This window comes from Orcinus orca, chromosome 2 (genome assembly GCF_937001465.1).
Source record: "Orcinus orca chromosome 2, mOrcOrc1.1, whole genome shotgun sequence".
NCBI lineage: Eukaryota > Metazoa > Chordata > Mammalia > Artiodactyla > Delphinidae > Orcinus > Orcinus orca.
Window position 1 is genome coordinate 126680786 of NC_064560.1, and position 26756 is coordinate 126707541.

At 40.8% G+C, this 26756-nt stretch overlaps 2 protein-coding genes across 2 annotated transcripts in view; one reads left to right on the top strand and one right to left on the bottom strand.

Annotated features, from left to right (window-relative positions):
- The window catches only part of SALL2 (spalt like transcription factor 2), a 915550-nt gene that overhangs the window by 867685 nt on the left and 21109 nt on the right, over positions 1-26756 (bottom strand). The window lies entirely within an intron of this gene.
- LOC105747742 (T cell receptor alpha chain MC.7.G5-like) overlaps positions 1-26756 on the top strand; it is a 55648-nt gene that overhangs the window by 16209 nt on the left and 12683 nt on the right. The window contains exon 3 of the mRNA XM_012537928.3: positions 24795-24838. Coding sequence (XP_012393382.1) covers positions 24795-24838 — 44 coding nt within the window. The remainder of the gene's footprint in view (positions 1-24794; positions 24839-26756) is intronic.

The following is a 26756-nucleotide window of genomic DNA, read 5'->3' on the forward strand; positions in this document are numbered from 1 at the left end:
TCAAACTAATATGAATATTTTCACACGCTGGATATTAACTAATTAGCTTGCAATAAAAATAAAGCAATATATATTGCTACCAACATCTTACCAGTATTAGAAATATCACATTTTCTAACAAAAGCATTGCTTAAACATCTTTCCAAAAACTAGCTTATTATATCTTCATTTACATTTTTTTTGTTGCTAGAGGACTGAAACATTTTCCTAAGTGAATGTGTCTAACCAATGAGTGAGTTTTTTCATTTATCCTTTGACGATTTATCTTTTAAGATCTTACTGTTTTACTTATTGATTTGTGTGACTGTAATAATTTTGTGCCTCTGAGTTTTATTGCATTTAACCACAATAACAGCATTGGTGAAACGAGATAACTGAGACATTCTAGATGCCAAAGAGCGGTCGGTGATGGCAAAGTGCCAAGGAAGGAAAAAAGGAACAGGAGGGTTATTGTACTGCTGTGTTTCACTGTGACTACGTACCACAGAGGTTGAAGTGTATTAAGGCTTTGTTCAAAAACCCCAGCCGTGATCTACTGTATATGTCTCAGCATTGGGAGAAGTCTTCTGAGTCTCATGGGGAAATAATGTGTGGGTTTAGTGCCCACTTGCTGCCGACTCCTTTCTTTAGATATTTATTCCATATTATCTACTGCAATAGTTTCAGATGTAAATGACTATCACCAAATAATCAGTAATAAGGAATCCCACCACATTTTAACAACTTTTATTAAATATACTCAGGGCAAAGTAAAAAATATCATGGACGAAGTAGATGGAACTAACAATGGGGAGCCTGTGTACTGGGTCACACACTCGTATATCGTGAGGCAAGAAGTTGAACCCACTTCTGTCTAATTTAAATAATTATTTCTTTAAAGAGCTCAGTGCCCAGTACAAAACAAAACAAGTGCTCGGAAAGTGGTTGTTGTGAACTGAACTCCATCATACAGAGTCCATTTTTTAAAAGACTGTGTTTATAAATTCCATATCTACAAGAAGATCCAAAAGGTGAAATTCTAACACTGAATCCCCAATTTCTAACAGTTCATGTGTCTTGTTCTGATGAAAAAAACTGTCAAATGAGGGAGCAGAGATGGCAAGAAGGTCGTTATTAGGTAGCACTGGACAAATGACCCAGTTATGAGATGAAGAGTACAGACCCTTCACAAGTAAAACCTGAGTTATCACAAAGTACCAAGTAAGTAAACAGATGGCGGCAGGGAAACTTTTGTTGAGTAGAGTTAGCTGGGAAGAGCTCTTGGAGATGAACCTTGAGTTGGTCCTTGAAGATGCCACAAGATCCACCCTGACTGGAAATATTATTTCAGAGTCAAGGAATCTTCTCTCTGACCCAATGCCTCTCCTCATCCCAGAGCAAAGGCACCACTTGTCCCCACCCACTTACACTATGTGTTTTTGAAAGATATTTCCTAGGAACTAAGAAAAATTTCTGTTCAATCAGAGGATCAATCAATGTGAATACCACCATCTGATCTGAGAGTTGACCAGTCCTGGGCTCTCTTTCACTCTTCCCCAGACCCTGCATGTGTTCAATGCTAATTAATTAATCCCTTCATCCTGGGATTACAATCACCAGTTAGCACACCAGGTCCAATTGCTATTTTTAAGTCCACAAGAGAAAAAGTGATGAACAGAGGAGGAAAACTGTACCTATGCTTCCACCCAGATTGTCCAAAATAACTGGGCTTACGGCTTAAAGGATAGAATACATCAGCTCAATAAAATAAAATCAGAAGAGCCCATTTCAGGGAATATAAACAATTCACAAATATAACACTTTTAATGAAATTCTCATTTTTAGAGCAGAAATAGAACATGTCTTCCCTGGGTTACATATTTCTAAAAGAGCAGATTCTTTTAGATATGAATTTCTCAGCATCTAGTGACGGTTTATAACATTTCTTTCTGGTATAGCGGAATGGAGGCATTCACAGTTACAGAAAGAAGAAATGTGACTAGTTTGGGGCTTCACATAAGAGAAATCATGCAGAAAAAAAAAATACTCCAAGCCAAAAGAAGACGTTTTAAAACATTGCAAAATCTCAGATTACTTGCTGGTTGCAATGGGAATATGAAACTTTACAAAGGATAGAATTTTCTGTCACCATCTTATCCTAGTGATCAATCTTAGCCTCATCAAGTCATTAGGTCTATCCTGACATGATGCCATACACAGGACACAACCTCCTTTACACAGTGTTCCTGCCAAAAATAAACAAAGCCTAATCCAACCTTTAGTTCTAGCAGGACACAAGGGAGCTAGAAGAACAAGTTAAAGGATTCCACAAAGAAACACCTAGACAAATCCAGAAGGTGAGACATTCTACAGGACAATAGGCCAGTCCCTTCAATAATCAATGTGATGAAAAGAAAAAACAAGTACAGTGGAGGGAAAGCAGTAGGAGAACTATTACAGAATAAAGAAACTTAAAATGCTTAGCAACCTAATTAAATGCATAGTCTTTGATTAGATTCTTATTTTTAAAACCCATCAGCAAAAGATATTTGGGAAGAAGTAGGGAAATTTATCATGGACTGGCTACAAAATGATTTTAGGGAATTGTTAACTTTAAGTGGAAAGTCATAATATGGATATGTAGAACAATATTCTTCTTTTTAAAAAAATACATGCTAAAGCAGATAGAAATGAATTGTCATGGTGCTTGTAATTTAGTTTTAAGTACTTGACTGAAATAAACAGCAAATATGACAAACATTAACAATTGTTAAATCTAGGTGGAGACTATAAAGATACTGATTCTGTTCACCTCTCTTTTGTAATGTTTCAAATTTTTGTAATAAAATGTTTTTAAAGTTTTCATTTCTAAGTGGCCAAGAAGGCTGCAGCAAGTTTAAGCAGTGAAAAAGTGGAAAACCACATTTATTGAAAATTAGCATACATTTTAAGAATACTGCTCTGCTCAAAGAAACCCTGAACCTGTAGGTATTTAAACAAATTAAAACTGTATGTTGCTATGACATATTTCTACAACAAAAATGAATCCGCTACTGAATACCTAGGTAGTATAAATAAGAAAACGCCAGTGATGATCTTGCACATTTTGAATTATTCTTATTCAAGAAATAAGCATAAGTGGTATATCTTAAAATCACTGCCTTTCTAGATAATAATAGCTCAAAATCCAGTCTTCCACTTGTGTGGGGATGGGAGAATGCCAGACTTCTACAGATGTACCAATGGCTCCAATCAGTGGATTGGCAAGCTCACTTCTCCTTCAGTTGGGTAGGCATTACAGAGAAGGTAAGAGAAGATTTTGACAAAAGCCAGTGTATTGGGGACCACCTGACTGAGGGGAACTTGACCAGGTTAATCCGTTCTTGGGGCTTTATATATATATATGGGTCCCAGTTTAAAAGCCTGGCCTTTTTTATTTCCAGTCCAGTTGCTAAGTATATTGATTGACCCCTTCAACATGAAAGCCAAGCCAGTCTATTCCTCCTCTTTACGGTTTTGCCAAAAACTCAAGTCACAATACTAACTACCTGTCACTTAAGCAAGTAAACATTATTTTTAATGGAAAGGCTGAAGTATCACCACAGAAATATAGTATGGGTACTGAACATAATGTGGTCAGACTCTGGGCCTTCGCTGAGCCCTCCCACTGTCCCCAAAGCACCAACTTCATGGATCCAGCATCTGAGACACTGAGTACCACCAAGGAGAACAAACCACAGGCAGAGGACATACAGATCCATGGTCTTTGACTCTAGAGTTTCCACCAAAGTATTTAGGACAATTTCATCTTTTTTAAGGAATTGGAAAGTCACTGTTCACAATGGCTTCTGACCACTTATTCATCCATCAGTCAAAGCATATGATATAATTGATCTGCTAATCACTAGCAAACAAGAAGAGAGTGGTCAAGCAGTAGAGAAAGCCTGGGTTGACTGCTGCCATTGCAGCTTTGGCAGCACAAACCCCATGGATTAAGACAGTGGTTCTCAAAGGATGGTCCATGGACCTCTAGGAGCCCAAAGACATTTTCAGGGAGTTTCCATGAGGTCAGAACTATTTTCATAATAATATCAAAACAATATTTGCCTATCCTAGTGTTGACATTTGCCTTGATGTTGCAAAAGCTTTGGTGGGTAAAACTGATGGTCCCTTAGCATGAGTGAAGTCAGTGGCCTTGATTCTGTATCAGTGGTCATTGTATTCTTTGTTGGTACATATTTGCAGGGCAAACAAAGCCAATTTCACATAAAAATGTTATTGACTATATTAATTGGCTAGGGCTGCCATAACAAAACACTACAGATTAGGTGACTTAAACAACAGAAATTTATTTTCTCACAGTTTTGAGGCTAGAAATTCAAGATCAAGATTCCCATAGAGCTGGTTTCTCTTTGAACCCTCCCTCCTTGGCTTGGAGATGACCACTTTTTCACTGTGTCCTCATATGGACTTTCCTCTATACATGCATAGCCCTTGTGTCTCTTCTCTTTGTGTGTCCAAATTTCCTCTTCTCATAAGGACATCAGTCAGACTGGATTAGAGTACATTGTAATACAAATCAAATGGCGCCATTTAAACTAAATCATCTATTTAACAGCCATATCTACAAATACAGTTATATCATGAGATATGAGGCATAAGGATAATTAACATATGAATTTGAGGAGGACATAATTCTGTCCATAGCATTGAAAAAGCAGTGAAACTATTAATTTTATTAAATCTCAACTCTTGAGTATATGTCTTTTTAGTATTCCGTGTGACGAAAGTGGAAGTACACATAAAGCACTTCTGCTGCATTCCAAATTATCATATTATCTCAAGGGAAAACATTTGTGCAATTGTTTGAGTTGCAAGCTGAACTAGCCACTTTTTCCATTCTTTTTACTTGAAAGAATGACTGACAGACAAATTATGGGTATTCAGACTTGGGTAGCTGTCAGGCATTTTCTTGAAACTGAATGAACTGAGCCTGTCACATCAAGAAAAATAATGGATCATTGTTGCTAATAATAAAAATATAAGCTTTCAAGCAAAAATAGAGTTTAGGGAAACTTGTATCTGTCACCATGAGCTGTATGGCTCACCAGTATTTAAATACTATTCTGATTTTAAAATACTGGTGGTCATATTAACTCCTGTGATATACTTGATATTGTATAAGAAATATGTCAACACACAAAAGTTGCCTAACTCAGTGAACAAATTATTTCCCAAAAGACCAATGGATAATCATTCAAAACTATGCATAGATGAAAGTGCTATCCAAAATGCAAGCTAGACCAATGGACTTTAACGGAAAAGAATAGGAAAAGCCCATTAACATGGTTTCTGATTTCACAACGCAAATAACCTACTTTTTTGTACTACACATCTGTGTGAGGCCAGGTTTTGCTCATATATTTCACCAAACCAATATATTGCAATACATAGGAGGCATAAGCAGACATGTAAATCTAATTGTCTTCGCATAAGCCAGCTCTACTCTGATGGTTATTTGAAGACTATGATCAAACACCTTCAGTATCTCCCATCCTTTGGTCTATATTCTCCGAAGTTTTCTAGCTGTTCCTCCATGTATGTGGTTTGAAGTCTTTTCAACAGTCTGTTCCACCTTAAAAAGCACACACACACACACAGCCTGGTGTTCTCCTTTCAATAGACTGCAGTTTGTCTATAACCCTCAATGAATACATGTCAATATCAGGAGCAGGGAGTAGAGATAAATAAAGCAAGTTCAAAGTCCACAATCACAAAATTAAAAGCTCTAGGATGCTCTTGTCCAATCCCTATTTCATTTCTTGGACTGGCATCCCATAAATTTTCTCCAAGTCCTCTGAGTCTCCAGGCAGGAAGCCTGATCCCACCCAGGACTGGACAACACCATGGGAAACTCAGTCCCCTCACACCATCCCTGTCCTCTAGTCCCTTCTGAGAATGCACTTGTCTGGCCCAGCCTCCTTCCAGGAAGAGTTGAATTTCAGGATGAACCCAACCTCTGCCTGCCCCTCCCCTTTCTCACAGAAGAGCATCTCATACAACAATGCAAAGCCACAGAAAGGAAGAAAAGGCCGGGCTGCCCAGGCCATTCTAAGGCCACTCCAGGGAAGGAGACCAGCTGGAGGACTGAGAGGATACCCAGACACTTTCAAATGACAATGTCAGAATAGAAGACCAAAGACTGGGTATTTGCTGAGTGTATCAAAAGAATATCACTGGATTAGGAATTGGAGTATTGATTTCTTGTATGTTTCTTTAATTTGGGTGCCTTGGCCAGTTGTGAAACCACTCTGGATCTTTCTAGACTCCTTCATTTGAACACATAGTGGAGCAAATATATGATCCTTGAGGGCTCTCCCAACAGTGACACCCTAGGATGCTTCTCTAGAGGCACAGTCCATGCTAGATTACCCATGTTAGTGGAAAGAATGTGATTTAACTACTCCAAACATGTAGATAACATGGAACTCACTTCTCTTTGGCTTTGGAATATATTTCATGGCTTGGAGAAAATCACAACAAATATACTTCATAATGATGCTTAACTCAGGCCAATGTTAAAAATCGAATTCTTTACAACTAATAGTGCTGTGCTCTGCTAATCAAATATAAGGTAGTATTTCACAAGACACCTAGGGCCAGAGAGAGCAAGGGACTAGGAATTGGGAAGATGTAGCTTCTGGCCATGAATCTGACACTTACTAGCTCATCCTCTCTGAATATGAGATACTCCATCTTAAAGTGGATTCAGAAAACACTTTCTGAGCACTAGTTCATTGAGGTACTGTGCTGGCCTAGTGGACACAGAGATGAACAAGACAAACTCCTTCTCTAAGACCACAGGAAAGGGGTTTTGAGTGCAGGGATAGAGATAAGCACTGGATGCCATGAAAATTGAAGGGAAGGGGGTGCATCTAATCCAGTGCACTGTTGGGCAGCCATTTAAGACTTCCTAGGGAAGAAAACAGCTAAGCTCAGACCAGTAAATCAATAGGATCTAAGGAGGTGGGTTAGGGACAAAACTGGGGAACTGAAGAAGGAAAGGGCATTTCAGGCAAAAGCAATCACTTGGCAAAGGCAAAGAGGTATGAAAGACCATGGAGCTTTCAGGAAGCAAGTTGTTCAACACAGCTGAGTTTAGGGGAGCATGTGGAAAAGGATAAGATATAGCCTAGGAAGGCAAGCAAAACGCTGTACTCCAAGCCATCTTATCCTGAGGATAATGGGGTGCTACAATAAATTTCAGCATGTAATTTCATAGGTCAAGCCCCACAAGGCTTAGCATCTTTATTAATCAGGTATTTCTACTGTGATTATTAGCTATAACAAACATTCACAAAATCGCAGTTGCTTTACAACAAACATATATTGCCTTTGCTCATTGGTCAGCAAGCCAGCTGGACTCGGCCTCAAGTTGTGGGCTGCATTCAGGGCTGCTCTACATGTCTTCGTTCTGGGACCCAGACTGAAGCAGCAGTGACCCTCTGAGCACACTCTTCTCACCTCAGAGGACAAAGGTTCAAGAGTGCTGGCAGAAATCCATGATGTCCTGCCATGTGGAGCCTCAGCCTAGAACTGGCACTGTCACCTCCACCCACAATCTATGGATCCATGCACGGCCACGCTCCAGGTCAATGGAGTGGGATGTACACCCACCTGGAGTGGAGGCCCTGCAAAGTCCCGTGGCAAAGTCCCTGGATGATACTCCTGGTACAGGGAGGAGTGAAGCACTGGGAAACACAGCAGCTGCATTCTCCTCAGGATTCAGCACCCCAAAACTTTCTGCCATGGCCACAGGATTGTAAGATTCACGGCCCCAGACCCACAAGATTGCAGAGTTTAAGTGTTGGTTTCCTCAAGATTTTAATTGCCTTTTCATTCCCAACTTTTTTGTTTCTTAAAGCTAGTTCCATTCAAACCAGTCTCTGATGGCTGCTTGGGAAAGTCTGTGCACCAGCACTAGGAGGGAGTCAGTGGGCCTCACAGGGGTGCATCAGAAGCCGAATTTACTATTCAACACGCTAACCACCCACCTGTTGCCATTTCAAAGACTGGCACCTAAACCAGCCATACTCAACCGTCCAAGTTCAATGTTTTATTCCCAACTGGCCTCTCCCCATGAGGTCCACATTCTCCTGCTCTCTGCTCAAGCCATCCGTTGTTACATTGTCTGTTACTGAGAAAATAACATTTCTGCTTCTCCAGTTTTCCTATTCATTCTTTGAGTTTTTTAATCAGCAAAAGAGTGTTAGACCATGTGTGTGGAGATGATGTCGCTTGGAGTTCACGGGGCAGAAATACAGTTGTATGGAGGGTGGGAAGGAGTTGTCACAAGATTATAAGGAAAATTGTTATACTTAAATTAAGCCATGGATTTAGATAAGATCCTCCAAAGAAAGTGTGAAGATCAACCTTTTTTCAATCCTGCTCTCTCTTGATAACAACAGCAAAAGAATTCACACTCTCCTTTAATGGTTAACATTCCATGAGGGTACTTTCAATGACTCTAGTGTATCTCTTTATTTTCATAATAATAGACACACAGATCAAAGGCTAACCAAGACCAATGTGTTGAGATCACCAAAGTTTTCAAAAAGGGTATGATGATGTTAAAAATCAGAAGTCCAACAAGAATATAAATAAATAGCATGGCCTGAATTTGGCCAGAGCCACTGCGCCTAGGTTCACAGGTTGTGTCTGGCACAAGTACCCTTGGCCAAGGGGACAAGTGGGGCTAAAATTCAGCTCCAGCTCTGCTGTCCCTGGTGAGGAGCTGCCTCAGCTGGAGAAAGGGAAGCCTTTCATAAAGCTCACAAAGGTGCCTTCTGTTTGCCAAGCTTGAACACTAGGCAATGCCACTGCATTTCCCCAGCGGGTTGCCCTTTCCAAGTCACACCAAGAAACATATGGACTACTGGCCCTGAATTTAGCCATGAGCTAGTCAATGGAGAGGATAAAATTCTAAGTTTATATGAAAGCCTTTTCGACTCTATAACACCCTCCACGTGTAAAGTAGGGCAGGCAGAGGTGATTTGGAAGCATAGCACGTGAGAGCAGAAATTACATTGACCACAAAACTTTTCTGCCTACCTACAGCTTATAGAACCCAGTTGAGACATTCAGGTCTGACAGACTCCTCTGTGGGAAACCATCTGAGAGGAGACTGGCCAGAAAGCACAGATAGGAGAAGATGTCATGATTTCTGAAAGTCCATTCTAGTTGCAAACTCCAGGGCAGATCCCAGCAGCAGGGCAGAAGAGCCTGAGAAAGAAGCACCCAGGTGAGCCTGCTCTGACCTGCAGCCAAGACTCTGATATTGCTGAAGCTTGACTTGGAGAAAAATCCTATGACGGGTGTTCTCAGAGGCCCCATAGGACAAAACCAAGGGGAGGTTTTTGTAAAGCTCTGTAGCACTGTGGGTGGGATTTACGAGCACATTGCTACAAAACCCACAGAGACCTGTACAGAAACTGTAGGGGCAAAAGTGGAATTTCCCCCTGAATTCCTCATCCTGGCTACCATGACTATCAGACTAATTTTCCCATGACTCCCTGACTGAACTCCCACAAAATACCAGCTGCCATTTTTGCTTCACATAAGGCATCCAGTCCCAAGTTCATTAAAATGTTGTAACCGATATTCTGATGGAAACTTGCATGTTCCAAACTTAAATCTGACCATTCGTTAAGCAGGGAATTTCCTGCAAATGTTCTATCCTATTTATATTTTCCAGTGTTTCCTTTCTAAAGCTAACTCCCAAAGGGCTTTGCTATGCTTTCCAGTTTCATCACAAGGTCAATGTACAAGTTAATTTTTTAAATTTCTTCAGCCCAATAGGTGCCTGGAATAACAGAGAAATGGAAAGATTTCCTCTTCCATTTCTCTATTATTCCAGGCACCTATTGGGAGCAAAAAGCTCAAGCTTGGACTACCTTGGGACCTACAACAACCATAAAACGTGCTCTTGGTGTCACTGTTCTAACAGCCAATTACTCACTCAGTTTCTTCTGCAGCGTTTGTTCCTCAGTATCTTTTTCTAATCTTGATACTTAGGCCTCCACTTTATAAATTCATATTTCCTTCTTTGACATCTACTCATAGTGTTGATAGTCTACAAAATTTCCACCACTCATTTCTTCCTCCCAGCCTCCCTCACCCTGAGCTTTACACCTTCCAACAATAAACCTTCCCAGAACATTAGTATCTCAACTGAAAAATGACGCAAAACAGGTCCCTTCCTATTCCGGTTTTTTGCTTCTCAGTCCTACCCCAACCCATGTAGGACTGGAAAGTTAGGACCACCTTCCCCGTTTGTGGACACTTTCTCAGAGATCTGTCACCAGAGCAGCATTTGGGGCTGAGTCCATGATACTGTAACACTTGAAGATGCCTGACTCAGAAAGACTTGCAAGTTTGTACCTAAATTCAGGTCCAGCTACTGTATCACTGGAATTTGCCATTGGAAAAGGTGGGCTATGTTCGTACCGCTCCTTGAAAGTCCCAGAACTGAATCTCAGATTCTACAGGATATATGGATGTATGAAGCTCAAGTGCACCAGTTCTACGGACTGTGATGGGAGCTGTCCAGATCATAGGCCTTCAGTGGAAGAAGGAAACATTGTCACCTTAAAAAACTCCAACTCTCTCGGCTACTTGTGTTCTCTGATACCACACCTCATTCTACCATTTATGTTAGATCAAATCTACTGAAAAATAAACTGGACAAAGACATAGTCTTTGCAAGTCTTCAGACTCAAAGTAAAGTAAATGAATCTGACTCCAGAGTAAAATCTTTCCCTCTCTCTAGCACAGAATCCAAGAGCTAGGTATAAAGCAGGTCTTTATGCACCCTATTTTTACATTTGGATAATTCCTCCCGCTTCCTGTACAAAGGTTTTACATATGGAGAATTCCGTGATGAAAATGGAGACTCCACCCTACATACACTAATAACTCAACTATCAGTGTAGAATGAGTGTGTAAAGGGAAGACAATTTTGTACTAAGATTATTTAGCTTCTATTTACAGATGAAAAACAATAGACACTTTCTTCCTACACTGGCTTTCTCTCTGGATAGAGTGTTTGCCATTGCTTTTTGGCTTCCACACCCCAAGCCATCTGTTCTCCACCACATCTGGAGGAGGATCTCCTGGTTCAGCATTGTTGACGCCATCACACTGATCCCAGAAATCAGACCTAACTATATACATTGGCTAGTAAACCTGGAAAAGCCCATATTCTAAGATAGAGGTGGAAAGTGGTGGGATGGATGGAACCTGGGTGCTGGGAAACTGCTCAAGTCCACTGCTGACTCAGTCTTCTCACCACCCACCTAATAATGTCTTCCTTATGAGGCACCAGAAACCCAGAATAACCACATTCTGTGGTTCCTGTACCCCCTGACACCCCACATTTGAGTTCCTTTCCTATTCAGAGAACAAAAGCTGCTGGCTTTGAGCCAGTTCACAACAGATGTGGGGCACAACCACCAACTACCCAGGAAGCATTCACCAGGGCAGGGCATGAGAAACAGCTTCTCAGAAAGTCCCATACTTGTGATCCCATCAATCACCTGACACCTGCCCAAAGAGAGAGACTGGGAGACTTTCTCCTGAGCATCTTCACAGATTTAATGCTTCCTGTTGAGAACTGAGGATCCTGAGTCATGACTAAGTTTAGGAGACTGAAAGTTAAGTGAATTATTGGAAAGTAGTTATTACAACTCTACAGGTACCATAGAAATGCCTGCAGATCTATCCAAAACTTTGATAAAATGCCTTCCTAAATCACTGACCTTACCCATCTCACTCTCTGAATCCATGAGGTGATCACACACTGGATGGGCTTTCAAAGCTGTGAGCAGAAGGACCTTTCCTTTCTCCACATGCAGGTCAATGGGGCTGGAGATACTGCTCCTGAGAATGTTATTGCTAGTTTGTGCCAGACCTTACAAGGATGTCCTTGTACTGCAACTCTCTGTAAGAGACTGTATCCTGGCTTTCCCTAAGTCTGTAGATTTCTTTTACTACTTTTGTGACCCAAGAAAATAGTCCCTTCTGTGGACTGCCTACTTCATAAAGCTAAGAAAAACAGGAAGCATATGGACAAAGTATAAGGAAATACACAAAAACATTAGTACCAGGGAAAATACTCTTGTAGACTTGGAGTATTTAAAACTTGAATTGATATTAACCTTATCTCCCCAGCAAATGTAAAGGTCAGTATTAAAATGTGTATTTTCTTAGTGTCTCTGAAAGAAAATATGAGAATTCATGGAGTACAGAATCTTTGAATCCTGCAGTTTCCACACCAATAAACAAAAGTGCTTCACTGTAGCTGGAATGATCCAAAGCCTTGGCAGTAGCTAAGGGAGGCTGCAGCTGCCAACCCTCTGCAAACTGTAAAGTAGGTCATCCACAGCTCCTTGTTCTCATCTTTCTGGGCCTTTTCCCTGGACCCTCCTCCCCATCACATCCCTCATATGCTTCTATTCTATTCCCTTCAAAACCTGGTATCAAGAAATGACCTGAAACTAGTTCATACTAATTTAGGGAAGAATGGAAATAGATGGAGGCTTTAGGTTTTCTAAGTTTGGGGTGGGAGGGAGGGAACATTGTATTTAATAGATATAATAGCCATGAGCTAAAGACTAAAGCAACCGTGGCAGAATTTTCAAAGCTTGAGGACACTGCCCAAAACGAGAGATGGAAGTTTGTTCTCTCCGTGTTTGGAGATTCGGTGTGGATCAGACAAAGAGAATCTGGAGTCTCTAAGCAGGCACTTCTATTCTTGTGTTCAGAAAGAGGTCCAGAATTGTGGCCAACAGAAATATAAAATTTAAATGTGTGTGACTTAATCTAATAGCAAGAATAGTTTTCCGTAGTTGACATTATTCAGCCAAGAAACAAACATCCTTATCAGAGAGTGAGTTCAGGTGGATGACTACACTAGGAAGGTTGTCTGCATGGTTGGCAGATAGAATTCAATGACCTGAGTTCTTTTCTCCTTAAAATTCATTACAATATTCCATGTCGAAAAAAACTCAACTGACACCTAAAAGCAACTACAGTTACTATTTGGGTATATTCCTTCCCAGTTTTCTTTTCAAAGTACATACTCTCTATATGTACTCATACTCCATATACACAATTCATCTGTTTTAACATTATAAAATCAATTCCATATTTTTTTATTTGATACTTTTAGTAATCAGTTTTTTTTTTGGTTTTTGTTTTGTTTTGTTTTGTTTTGCGGTACGCGGGCCTCTCACTGTTGTGGCCTCTCCCGTTGCAGAGCACAGGCTCCAGACGCGCAGGCTCAGCGGCCATGGCTCACGGGCCCAGCCGCTCCGCAGCATGTGGGATCTTCCCGGACCAGGGCACGAACCTGTGTCCCCTGCATCGGCAGGCGGACTCCCAACCACTGCGCCACCAGGGAAGCCCAGTAATCAGTATTTTTAATGAGCTACATTAATACTGTACTTAGGAACCTGCTATGGATCAATCAGTTCTTGTGTGATGGAGAATTTGGGCAACGTCTACATTTCTCCTATTGTAAAAACTGCTTTAAGGAATATATCCATATGTGACATTTCCATTATTTAAAATTATGATATGTATATATGATGAAAACTTTATACATACATATAACTACATGTACATAACTATATTTTATGTATATAGTATATTCTTTGTAATATAAAGTAAGTCCCCACTCTTCCTCAACTAGATCATTGAAAATGAGGGTTACCAAAGTTAGCAGAAGGAAAGAAATCATAAAAATCAGATCAGAAATAAATGAAAAAGAAATGAAGGAAACGATAGCAAAGATCAATAAAACTAAAAACTGGTTCTTTGAGAAGATAAACAAAATTGATAAACCATTAGCCAGACTCATCAAGAAAAAAAAGAAGACTCAAATAAATAGAATTAGAAATGAAAAAGGAGAAGTAACAACTGACACTGCAGAAATACAAAGGATCATGAGAGATTACTGCAAGCAACTACATGCCAATAAAATGTCCTGCAAGAAATGGACAAATTCTTAGAAAAGCACAACCTTCCCAGACTGAACCAGGAAGAAACAGAAAACATAAATGAACCAATCACAAGCACTGAAATTGAGACTGTGATTAAAAATCTTCCAACAAACAAAAGCCCAGGATCAGATGGCTTCACAGGCGAATTCTATCAAACATTTACAGAAGAGCTAACACCTATCCTTCTCAAACTCTTCCAAATTACAGCAGAGGGAGGAACACTCCCAATCTCATCCTACGAGGGCACCATCACCCTGATACCAAAACCAGACAAGGATGTCACAAAGAAAGAAAACTACAGGCCAATATCACTGATGCAAAAATCCTCAACAAAATACTAGCAAACAGAATCCAGCAGCACATTAAACGGATCATACACCATCATCAAGTGGGGTTTATTCCAGGAATGCAAGGATTCTTCAATATACGCAAATCAATCAACGTGATACACCATATTAACAAATTGAAGGAGAAAAACCATATGATCATCTCAATAGATGCAGAGAAAGCTTTTGACAAAATTCAACACCCATTTGTGATAAAAACCCTGCAGAAAGTAGGCATAGAGGGAACTTTCCTCAACATAATAAAGGCCATATATGACAAACCCACAGCCAACATCGTCCTCAATGGTGAAAAACTGAAAGCATTTCCACTAAGATCGGGAACAAGACAAGGTTGCCCACTCTCACCACTCTTATTCAACATAGTTTTGGAAGTTTTAGCCACAGCAATCAGAGGAAAAAAGGAAATAAAAGGAATCCAAATCGGAAAAGAAGAAGTAAAGCTGTCACTGTTTGCAGATGACATGATACTATACATGGAGAATCCTAAAGATGCTACCAGAAAACTACTAGAGCTAATCAATGAATTTGGTAAAGTAGCAGGATACAAAATTAATGCACAGAAATCTCTGGCATTCCTATACACTAAGGATGAAAAATCTGAAAGTGAAATCAAGAAAACACTCCCATTTACCATTGCAACAAAAAGAATAAAATATCTAGGAATAAACCTACCTAAGGAGACAAAAGACCTGTATGCAGAGATTTATAAGACACTGATTAAAGAAATGAAAGATGATACAAATAGATGGAGAGATATACCATGTTCTTGGATTGGAAGAATCAACATTGTGAAAATGACTCTACTACCCAAAGCAATCTACAGATTCAATGCAAACCCTATCAAACTACCACTGGCATTTTTCACAGAACTAGAACAAAAACTTTCACAATTTGTATGGAAACACAAAAGACCCCGAATAGCCAAAGCAATCTTGAGAACGAAAAACGGAGCTGGAGGAATCAGGCTCCCTGACTTCAGACTATACCACAAAGCTACAGTAATCAAGACAGTATGGTACTGGCACAAAAACAGAAAGATAGATCAATGGAATAGGATAGAAAGCCCAGAGATAAACCCACGCACATATGGTCACCTTATCTTTGATAAAGGAGGCAGGAATGTACAGTGGAGAAAGGACAGCCTCTTCAATAAGTGGTGCTGGGAAAACTGGACAACTACATGTAAAAGTATGAGATTAGATCACTCCCTAACAGCATACACAAAAATAAGCTCAAAATGGATTAAAGACCTAAATGTAAGGCCAGAAACTATCAAACTCTTAGAGGAAAACATAGGCAGAACACTCTATGACAGAAATCACAGCAAGATCCTTTTTGACCCACCTCCTAGAGAAATGGAAATAAAAACAAAAATAAACAAGTGGGACCTAATGAAACTTCAAAGCTTTTGCACAGCAAAGGAAACCATAAACAAGACCAAAAGACAACCCTCAGAATGGGAGAAAATATTTGCAAATGAAGCGACTGACAAAGGATTAATCTCCAAAATATATAAGCAGCTCATGCAGCTCAGTAACAAAAAAACAAACAACCCAATCCAAAAATGGGCAGAAGACCTAAATAGACATTTCTCCAAAGAAGATATACAGAGTGCCAACAAACACATGAAATTATGCTCAACATCATTAATCATTAGAGAAATGCAAATCAAAACTACAATGAGATATCATCTCACACCAGTCAGAATGGCCATCATCAAAAAATCTAGAAACAATAAATGCTGGAGAGGGTGTGGAGAAAAGGGAACCCTCTTACACTGTTGGTGGGAATGTCAATTGATACAGCCACTATGGAGAACAGTATGGAAGTTCCTTAAAAAACTAAAAAGAGAACTACCATATGACCCAGCAATCCCACTACTGGGCATATACCCTGAGAAAACCATAATTCAAAAAGAGTCATGCACCAAAATGGTCATTGCAGCTCTATTTACAATAGCCTGGAGATGGAAACAACCTAAGTGTCCATCATTGGATGAATGGATAAAGAAGATGTGGCACATATATACAATGGAATATTACTCAACCATAAAAAGAAACGAAATTGAACTATTTGTAATGAGGTGGATAGACCTAGAGACTGTCATACAGAGTGAAGTAAGTCAGAAAGAGAGAGACAAATACCGTATTCCAGCACATATATACGGAATTTAAAAAAAAAAATGTCATGAAGAACCTAGGGGTAAGACAGGAATAAAGACACAGACCTACTAGAGAATGGAGTTGAGGATATGGGGAGGGGGAAGGGTAAGCTGTGACAAAGAGAGAGAGAGGCATGGACATATATACGCTACCAAACGTAAGGTAGGTAGCTAGTGGGAAGCAGCCGCATAGCACAGGGAGATCAGCTCTGTGCTTTGTGACCAATAGGGAGGGTGGGAGGGAGGGAGACGCAAGAGGGAAGAGATATATGGGAACATATGTATATGTGTAACTGATTCTCTTTGTTATAAAGCAGAAACTAACACACCATTGTAAAGCAATTATACTCCAATAAAGATGTAAAAAAAAAAATAAAATAAAAAATAAATAAGTAATTTATTTATTTTAAATACCTGAACAAAATAAATTGCAAATATGACAAACATTAAAGATTGTTAAATCTAAATGATGAATCCAAAATATTGATTGTATTCCCCTCTTTTTCCCTAATATTTCAAAAGCTTTATAAAAAAATATTTTTAATGTTTTCATTTCTTGGCCATTAAGTGGTCAAGAGGTCTACAGCAAGTTTAAGCAGTGAAAAAGTGAAATACAATATGTTTCTTGAAAATCAGCATGATTTCTTGACGAATACTGCTCAGCTCAAAAAAACCGTGAATCCACAGACATTTAAAGATATTAAAACTGTGTGTTCATATGACATATTTCTAAGACAACAATGGACTCTGTCACTGCCTACATACATAAAATTAATGAGAAAACTGCAAGTGATGATTTTCCACGTTTTGGATTGTTCTTATTCAAGAACAATCTTGAACTGGAGAGGCATAAGTGGTGTACCTTAAAATCACTGCCTTTCAAGATCTGAAATAATGATAATAGCTCAAAATCCAGACTTCCACTTGTGTGGAGGTGGGGCAGAGCCAGACTTCTACAGACGTACCAAAGACTCCAGTCAGTGGATTGGCAAGCTCACTTCTCCTTCAGCAGGGTGAGCATCACAGAGAAGGTAAGAGAAGGTTTTGACAAAAGCCAAAGTGTGTTGGGGGCCTCCTCACTGAGGGGAACTTGACAAGATTTATCCATGCTTGGGGCTTTATATGGGTCTCAGATCAAAAGCCTGGTCTTTTTTTAATTCCAGTCCAGTTGCTAAGTATATTGTTTGATCCATTAACCACGAAAGCCCAGTCGATCTATTCCTCCCCTTTAGCATTTTGCCAAAAATTCAAGTCACCTTCCTAACTACCTGTCACTTAAACGAGAAATATTATTTTTAATGGAAAGGTTGAAGTTTTGCTGCAGAAATATAGTTTGGATACTGAACATAATATAGTCAGACTCTGGGCCTTCCCTGAGCCTTCCCACTGTCCCCAAAGCACCATCTTCATGGATCCAGCATCTGAGACACTGAGTACCACCAAGGAGAACAATCCCCAGGCAGAGGACATACAGGTCCATGGTCTTTGACTCTAGAGAGTCCACCAAAGTATTTAGGACAATTTCATCTTTTTTAAGGAATTGGAAAATTACTGCTCACAATGGCTTCTGACCACTTATTCATCTATCAGTTAAAGCATATGATATAATTGATCTGCTAATCACTAGCAAACAAGAAGAGAGTGGTCAAGCAGTAGAGAAAGCCTGGGTTGACTGCTGCCATTGCAGCTTTGGCAGCACAAACCACATAGATTAGGACAGTGGTTTTCAAAGAATGGCCCATGGCCCACTAAGGACACAAAGACATTTTCAGGGAGTCTGTGATGTCAGAACTAGTTCCATAATAATATCAAAAGAATATTTGCCTTTTTCTTTGTGTTGACATTGCCCTGATGGTGTAAAAGCAATGGTGGATAAAGCTCCTGGTCCCTCATCATGAATCAAGGCAGAGGCCTCAATTCTGTATTAATGGTCAATATAGCCTTCATTTCTATATTTGCAAGGGGGGAAAAAAAGCCAGTTTCTCCTAAAAATGTTATTGACTATATGAGTTGGCTAAGGCTGCCATAACAAAATAACACAGACCAGGTGGCTTAAGCAACAGAAACTTATTTTCTTACAGTTCTGAAGCTAGAAATCCAGGATCAAGGTGCCCACAGAGTCGGTTTCTCCTTATCCCTCCCTCCTTGGCTTGGAGATGACCACCTTCTCTCTGTGTCCTCATATGGACTTTCCTCTGTGCGTGCAAATCCTTTGTGTCTCTTCTCTTTGTGTGCCCAAATTTCTTCTTCTCATAAGGACACCAGTTAGACTGGATTAGGGTCCACTCTAATCCAGTCCAAATGGCCCCATTACACCTTATCTTTAAAGGCCCTATTTCCAAAAAAGGGATACATTTTGAGGTACTGGGGGTAAGGACTTCAACATATGGATTTGGGGAGGACACAGTTCAGTCCATAACATTGAAAAAGCAGTAAAAGTACTAATTTTATTAAATCTCCACTCTTGAGTATATGTCTTTTTAGTATTCTGTGTGACAAAAGTGGAAGTACACATAAAGCACTTCTGTTGCATTCCAAATTATTATATTATCTCAAGGCAAAATATTTGTGCAATCGTTTGAGTTACAGGCTGAACTAGCCACTTTTTCCATGAAACACCATTTTGCTGAACAGAATGACTGGCAGGGAAACCATGGTTAATCAAATTTGGGTAGTTGTCAGGCATTTTCTTGAAAATGAATGAACTGAGCCTGCACATCAAGAAAAACAATGGACCATTGTTGCTAATAATAAAAATCTAAGCTTTCAGGCAAAAATTACAATTTGGGAAATTTGTATCTGCTACCATGAGCTGTATGGCTCCCCAGTATTTAAATAGTGCTCTGATTTAAAGATATTGGTGATCATATTAACTACTATGATATATTAGATATTGTATAATGTAATGTGATAACACACGCAAGTTGCCTAACACAGAGAGCCAATTATTTCTCAGAAGACCAATGGGTAAAGTTACAAAACCATGCATGGGTGAAAGTTCCATCCAAAATGCAAGCGAGACCAAAGGATTTTAATAGAAAAGAATATGGTAAGTCCATTAACACGGTTCCAGGTTTCATATTGCGACTAACCTACCTTTTTGTACTACATGTTTGTATGTATAAGGCCAAGTTTTGCTCATATATTGCAACCAAACTAATATATTGCAATAGATAGAAGGCATAAGTATACATGTGAATCCAGTTGTCTTCGAATAAGCCAGCTCTACCCTGATGGTTATCTGAAGACTATGATCAAACACCTCCCATCCTTTGGTCTATATTCTCCAAAGTTTTCTAGCTGTTCCTCCCTGTATGTGGTTTGAAGTCTTTTCAACTGCTTGGTATCAGCTTTGAATCCACTGCAGTTTGTCTATAACCTTCAGAGAGTACATGTCAATATCAGGAGCAAGCAGTGAAGATAAATAAAGCAAGTTCAAAGTCCACAATCACAAAATTAAAAGCTCTAGGATGCCCTTGTCCAATCCCTATTTCTTTTCTTGGCCTGGCATCCCATAAATTTTCCCAAGTGCTCTGAATATCCAGGCAAGAAGCCTGATCCCACCCAGGATTGGACAACACCATGGTAAACTCAGCCTCCACACACCGTTCCTGTCCTCTGATCCCTTCTGGGAATGCACTTATTTGGCACTGAAAATGACCTAGCCTCCTTCCAGGAAGAGGGGAACTTCAGGATAAACCCACCCTGTGCCTGCCTCTCCCCTTTCCCACAGAAGAGCATATCCTACAACAATGAAAAGCCACATAAAGAAAGAAAATGCCAGGTTTCCAAGGTTTCCATTCTAAGGCCACTCCAGGGAAGGAGATCAGCTGGAGGACTGAGAGGATACCCAGACTTTCAAATTACAAATGTCAGAATAAAGGAACAAAGAAGACTTGGTATCTGCCAAGTATACAAAAAAATATTCCTGAACTAAGAATTGGGATACTTGAGTTCTTGTATGTTCTTTTGAAGTTGGGTGCCTTGGCCAGTTCCAAAACCTCTCTGGATCTTTCTACACCCTTTCATCTGAACATATCGGGGAGCAAATATATGATCCTTGAGGGTTCTCGCAGCTGTGACATCCTAGGATGCTTCTCTAGAGGCACAGTTGACCCTTCATTACTCCAAATATGTATACAACATATTGATTTGAATACTCCAGATATGTGGTTTGAATACTCCAAATATGTAGACAATATGAAACTCATTTCTCTTTGCCTTTGGAATATATTTCATGGTGTGGAGAAAATCACAACAAATTTATGTTCCCAATGATGCTTAACTCAGGCTAATGTTAAAAATCTAATTATTTACAATTAATGATGCCATGCTCTCCTAAACAAATGCAAGGTAGTATTCCATAGGGCACCCAGGGCCAGAGACAGTAAGAGACTAGGAATTGGGAAGATGTGGGTTCTAGCCATGGACCTGTCACTTCCCAGTTTATCCTCTCAGAATATGAGATACCGCATCCTTAAAATAGTTTCAGAAGACACTTTCTGAGAACTCACTCAATAAGGCACTGTGCTGGCACAGAGGACAGAGATAAACAAGACAAATCCCTTCTCTCAAGGGTCTGTATCTAATGAAAACAAAGGAAAAGGGTTTTGAGAGCAATGATAGGGATAAGCACTGGATGCAAGAAGATTCAGGGAAAGGGGTGCATCTAACCCAGTACAGTCTTTGGCACTCATTTAGAACTTCCCAGGGATGTCAACAGCTAAGCTCAGATCAGGAAATCAATAAGATCTAAGGAGCAGGGTTAGGGACAAAATTGGGAACTGAAGAAGGAAAGGGCATTCAAGCAAAAGCAATCACAGGGCAAAGTAAAGAGATATAAAAGAACATGGCACTTTCAGGATGCAAGTAGTTCAAGGCAACTGAGTTTAAGGGAGCAAATGGAAAAGTACAAGATGTAGGCCTAGGAAGGCAAGCAAAAGCCTGTATTCCAAACCATCTTATCCTGAGCATAATGGAGAGCTACCATAAATTTTAGCAAGTAACCCCTTAGTTGGGGTCCCCCTAAGGCTTAGCATCTATAATAATCAGCTCTCGGCCAAGGGGACAAGTGGGGCTAAAATTCAGCTTGAGCTCTGCGGGCCGAGCCAAGGCCCTGGTATGAGGCTGCATCAGCTGGAGAAAGGGAAGCCTTTCATAAAGCTCACAAAGGTAACGTCTGTTTGCCAACTAGAACCCTAGGAGCTGCCACTGCATTTGCCCAGTAGGTCACCTTTTCCAAGTCACATAAACCAGCATATGGGCTACTGACTTTCAATTTAACAACCAGAGAGTCAATGGAGAGGATAAAATTCTACGTTTATGTGAAAGCCCTTTGTCAATTACACAACACCCTCCATGTGCAAAGTGGGGCAGACAGAGGTGATTCAGGAGCTTAGCAGGTGACAGGAGAAATTACATTGCCCACAAACATTTTCTGCCAACCACAACTTGTAGAATCCACTTGAGACATTCAGGTCTGGCAAACTCCTCTGTGGGAAACCATATGAGAGTAGACTGGCCAGAAAGCACAGTGGGAGTAGACATCATGATTTGACCTGTTCTAGTCACAAACTCCAGGACAGATCTAGCCAGGGGTTCAAAAGAGTCTCAGACAGAAGCACCCAGGCCAGCCTCCCCTGAACTAAGCCAAATCCCTTTGATCTTGCTGGAGCATGACTTGGAGAAAACATCCGGCCCCGTAGTTCTCAGAGGCCACATTGGGCAAAACCAAAGGGAGGTTTTTATAAAGCTCTGTAGCATTGTGGGTGGGATACGCACAGTGATACAAAACCCACAGAGACCTGTACAAAAACTGCAGGGGTCAAAGTGACATTTCCCTGGGAAATCCATAGCCTGGCTACCATGCCCCAGGGACTAACACAGCAAGTAGGTGTCCTTCCTTGCTCAGTGATCCAAATGGGATGCCAAAATGTTGTCCGAACCAGGAGAGGTGACCCCCAGTTGCTGGCCTCTCTCTCTCACTGCTGTTTTCTCTTGAGTGAAACTGGCATTTCAACCGTATTTGAGGAATACAAAAAGGTGATTCTCGAAAACTATCCTTGTCTTGGTTTCTATGGCAAAAAGGAATCTTATGGAATTTCTGAATCAAAATTCCTAGAGAGGTTTGCCTGTGAGCTTTGCTGTGCAGTTTGGGAAGATGAATCTAAAGAGAGGGATTTGTTTTTAGGCCATCACCAGTAGTAGTTGCTCATTCTAACACTGAATATACTATAAATCCCCAGTACATGGTTGGTGCTTCATGCTGCCCTGTCACCATTGGTATGCCACATGTTATCTGACTTAAAGCAGCCCGGAGGTCTGTGAATGCCTTGACTCTGGAATAGTCATGGATCCAAGACCGATCCCCTTGGCAACACCTGGTTTCTAAGACTGAGAGTTAGGTGTGCGTCTAGGAAGTGAGAAAAGTCTAAAATAACAGAAAGCAACCATTCCAAGAACTTCGTGAAGTGTCCTATACTGGAAATGTTCACCACAGGAGTGTGTGCTCCTACCTACTCTCAAGATTACAACCTCCCAAAAGCAAACCCAAAAGCAATTGCGAATCTGCAATTGACTATATCATCACGAACCAGTTAGATGAGCATCAAGTGCCATCTTTCAAAGAACCAAACCCTTAAGATCCTCCTATCCTCAAGATGACAGGAAGAAGAAAGGTGGGAGCACCGCTGAGGTATTTGGAAAGCCCTCAAGCGCTGTAAGAGAGACAGGCTCATCTTTGGAAAAGGAACTCGCCTGATTATGGAACCAAGTAAGTAATTCATTTATCTGTTTTTTGAGGTTAATCCTCTATCTAAGGAGGCAGAAATATCAGGGAACGTGAGATGGGTAGTAGTAGCGTTAATATTGTGTCAAGGAGGAGTTTGGGGAAGATGTGAACTACTGTTAATCCCCTCCATAGGAATTGGGAGGGGATTGTCTATAAAAAAAAATAGATTTGGGGGCTGTGAGAGACCCCACATAGCTCAGGGAAACTGAGGAGTTTCTGCCCAATGCATGGGCTTTGGGTCAGGCTGTAGAGACCACAGAGTCACTGGCTCAGCTCCCCTAGAAGAGTCAGAACTGACCAGGGACAAGGTTGAGCTGAGTCTGGGGGATTCTATCAAGGTGGCTCCAGATATAAAGAATTCTGACCTTCTGGGCTTCCCTGGTGGCACAGTGGTTGAGAATCTGCCTGCTAATGCAGGGGACACGGGTTCGAGCCCTGGTCTGGGAGGATCCCACATGCCGCGGAGCAACTAGGCCCGTGAGCCACAACTACTGAGCCTGCGCGTCTGGAACCTGTGCTCTGCAACAAGAGAGGCCGCGATAGTGAGAGGCCCGCAAACCGCGATGAAGAGTGGCCCCCACTTGCCACAACTAGAGAAAGCCCTCGCACAGAAACGAAGACCCAACACAGCAAAAATAAATAATTAATAAACTCCTACCCCCCTCCCAAAAAAAAAAAAGAATTCTGACCTTCTTTAGGCCAAACACTTGCTCTCGGGAGAGCTCAGAACTGAGTCAGCCTCCTGGGCACAGAGGGTTAGTCCAGGGTAAGTAGGCGCTGGTGTTGTTCTGTTTTTTCTTCAGAAAAAAGGAACCAGTTCCAGAAATCTGTTTCTAATTGTTTGAGCTGCAAATGGAAATTAGGTGACTAGTGAGGAAGCTGGAACATTCTGGTTCCCATTGAGACCAGATCCCAAGCAGAAGAAAGTGAATGTGCAATGCTTCCTTTAAAGCCTATAGGACACAGCCAGGCATAGCTCCCTAAGGACTCATGGCGTCCATCTTCCTCACGAAGGGGATGCGGTGCCACTCACTAATTAACTGTTATAAAGGAATCGATGCTAACGTTGTCAAAGGACAGTGCTCAACACAGGAGGCATCTTCTCAGGTCATTTAAGTGACATTTGAATCCAATTGTGTCTTGCTAAAAAAAAGGACATCAGTCTCCATTGGGCAGCAGCCTCCAGTTAGATAGTGGAGATTAATATTAAGCTAGAAAATGTAATAAACAAACACAAAACACCCCATTTCAAAGATCCTAGGGAAGTCTAGCAACGGGGTCCCAAATCTGCTGAGCTGGCTGCTGGAAAAGTAACAGCACGTCCTGGCCTGATGCCTTGGTGTTCAGCTTGTGTTTTCTAAAGTAAACGAAGACTTTAGAGAGGTGGGGTGAAAATGTGATGGGGTGGACTCCTCTCAGAGAATGATTAGGGACAAGACAGTCCCTGGTGTATGAAGTGAAGGAGGCATAGAACTGAGGGCAAAGGAAGGGAAAAGGAGGAGTGCAGGCTGGGCATTCCCAGACCTCACACACTAAAGGGAGAAGTGAGGCAGGGGCTTTGCATCCAGAAAAAGATAGAGATCCAAAGCCGGCTAGCAGAGTCAGAGCAGAAAAATTCATATATTTTTAAAAATCATAGTAAGATTTTGAAAATTCAAATAATGGAGGTTCTTGCCGTTAGATCTCAATGGCTTTAAATTTTCTCACTAAAATAATAGTTTATCCACATTCCTGACAAAGTTAGTGACTGAGTTCCCTTATCTCCCTTTGTTCACCGAGTTCTTCCTAATGAATTAAGTTCTTCTGCTTACTGACTTACTTGAGCCAGCGTTGCCCTAAGTGTAGAATGCATAGTACGTGGCTTTAGATGGTACATAGATAGACTTTCTTTTCATTTCAATTGCACTGTCTTTTAATGGTATCAGCATAGTACAACTAGGTTGTCAAACCCATGTGATTTAAAGTTTCCTCTTAATTATATTTTAAGTTAAAATGTGAGTAAATTTAAAGAAAATTATTAAGCAAATCTTATGACTGATGGATGTGACCCAAAATAACCCAAAAAGAGATGTGATAAATTGAAGTTTAGGAAACACTGAGCCGGTGACTTCCGTTGTCCTTTGAAATAAAAAGATGAGGGGCACACAGAGAGGGCAGGATGCAGAATATCTTTGTATGGTGCCTTCTTTTTAGCAACAAATATTGGATAAAGAGGCATCACTGCAAACTCAGACCCTTTATCTTCTCAGAAGCCTACTTTCTTTTGATGCTCTTTCTTTTGATGCACCTGAGGAAAGGTGCTTCTTTCAAGTTCTTACTTGCAGGGCTCCCAGGCAGCACCAAACTAACAGGTCTACACAGATCCGCAGCCCAGATCCACCATAGCTTTTAGCCCTCCAGATGGAGAAAACCTGGGGTTGCCACTTAACTTTATAAAACAGAACAAGAGAACAGGATAAAACAGCAAGGAATAAAGTACCACAATGTAAATGTGTGCAATGACAGGAGCTTAGAAAGGGCCACAGTCATCAGGAACATCTTCCTGCCAGTGGGCCACTGGATGGACTTAGAGTCATATATATTATTATACAACATACATATATCATCATATCAACTACTACTTTTTGAGTGCCTACTATGTATTGGGCCACTGGACTAGGCACTTTATAAATGAATGTCATTCTACTTGGTTCTCACATGATCATGCAAAATTAGGTACTATTACCTGCATTTTTACAGGTTAGGAGGGATTCCCCAAGATCACACAGCTTAGCAAAGCCAAAATTTGTATATCCGTCTGATTCCAAAACCTGTGCACTTAAGAACTCTGCTCTTCTATCAGGACTGAAGTTTGATTGGGGCACATGTGGAGGTTTTTCTTGCCTGTCCCAGCCTCCCCCTCAGGCTTCTAATGAGCTCCTTTCCAAGCTGCCTGCAGAGTCTTAAGCAACAGTTAGGCTGTTTCCCTTCCATCCCCACCACAGTCCTTCACCAAAACAGGGCTCCTGCCCCCAAACCAAAACCAATTACCCAAAGAGGCATTCTCCAGGCAAGGGCCATCCTTGAATTTACACCCCTAGGGCTCAAGGGTCCCTAAACTCAGAGAGGTTCAGACAATGATCAGAGCATCACCCTTTCCCCCAAGAAAAAATCCTGGGATCATCAACATGTTTCTATAACGCCAAGAGATAGCTTTCCCATTCCCATCTTTGGCATTCCTTCCCTCTCACTCTTGATGAGCCTCTCCCAGAACAGAGCCTTGACCTGCCCTTCCCTCTGCCTGGAACCATTTTCTCCCTGAGACTCACCTAGCTTTCTCCCTCACCTTCTCCAGGTCTTTACTCAAATGTCACATCTAATGAGGCCTTCCTCAACCACCCCTGTCTTCAACAGTCCCCTTACCCTGCTTCATTTTGTAT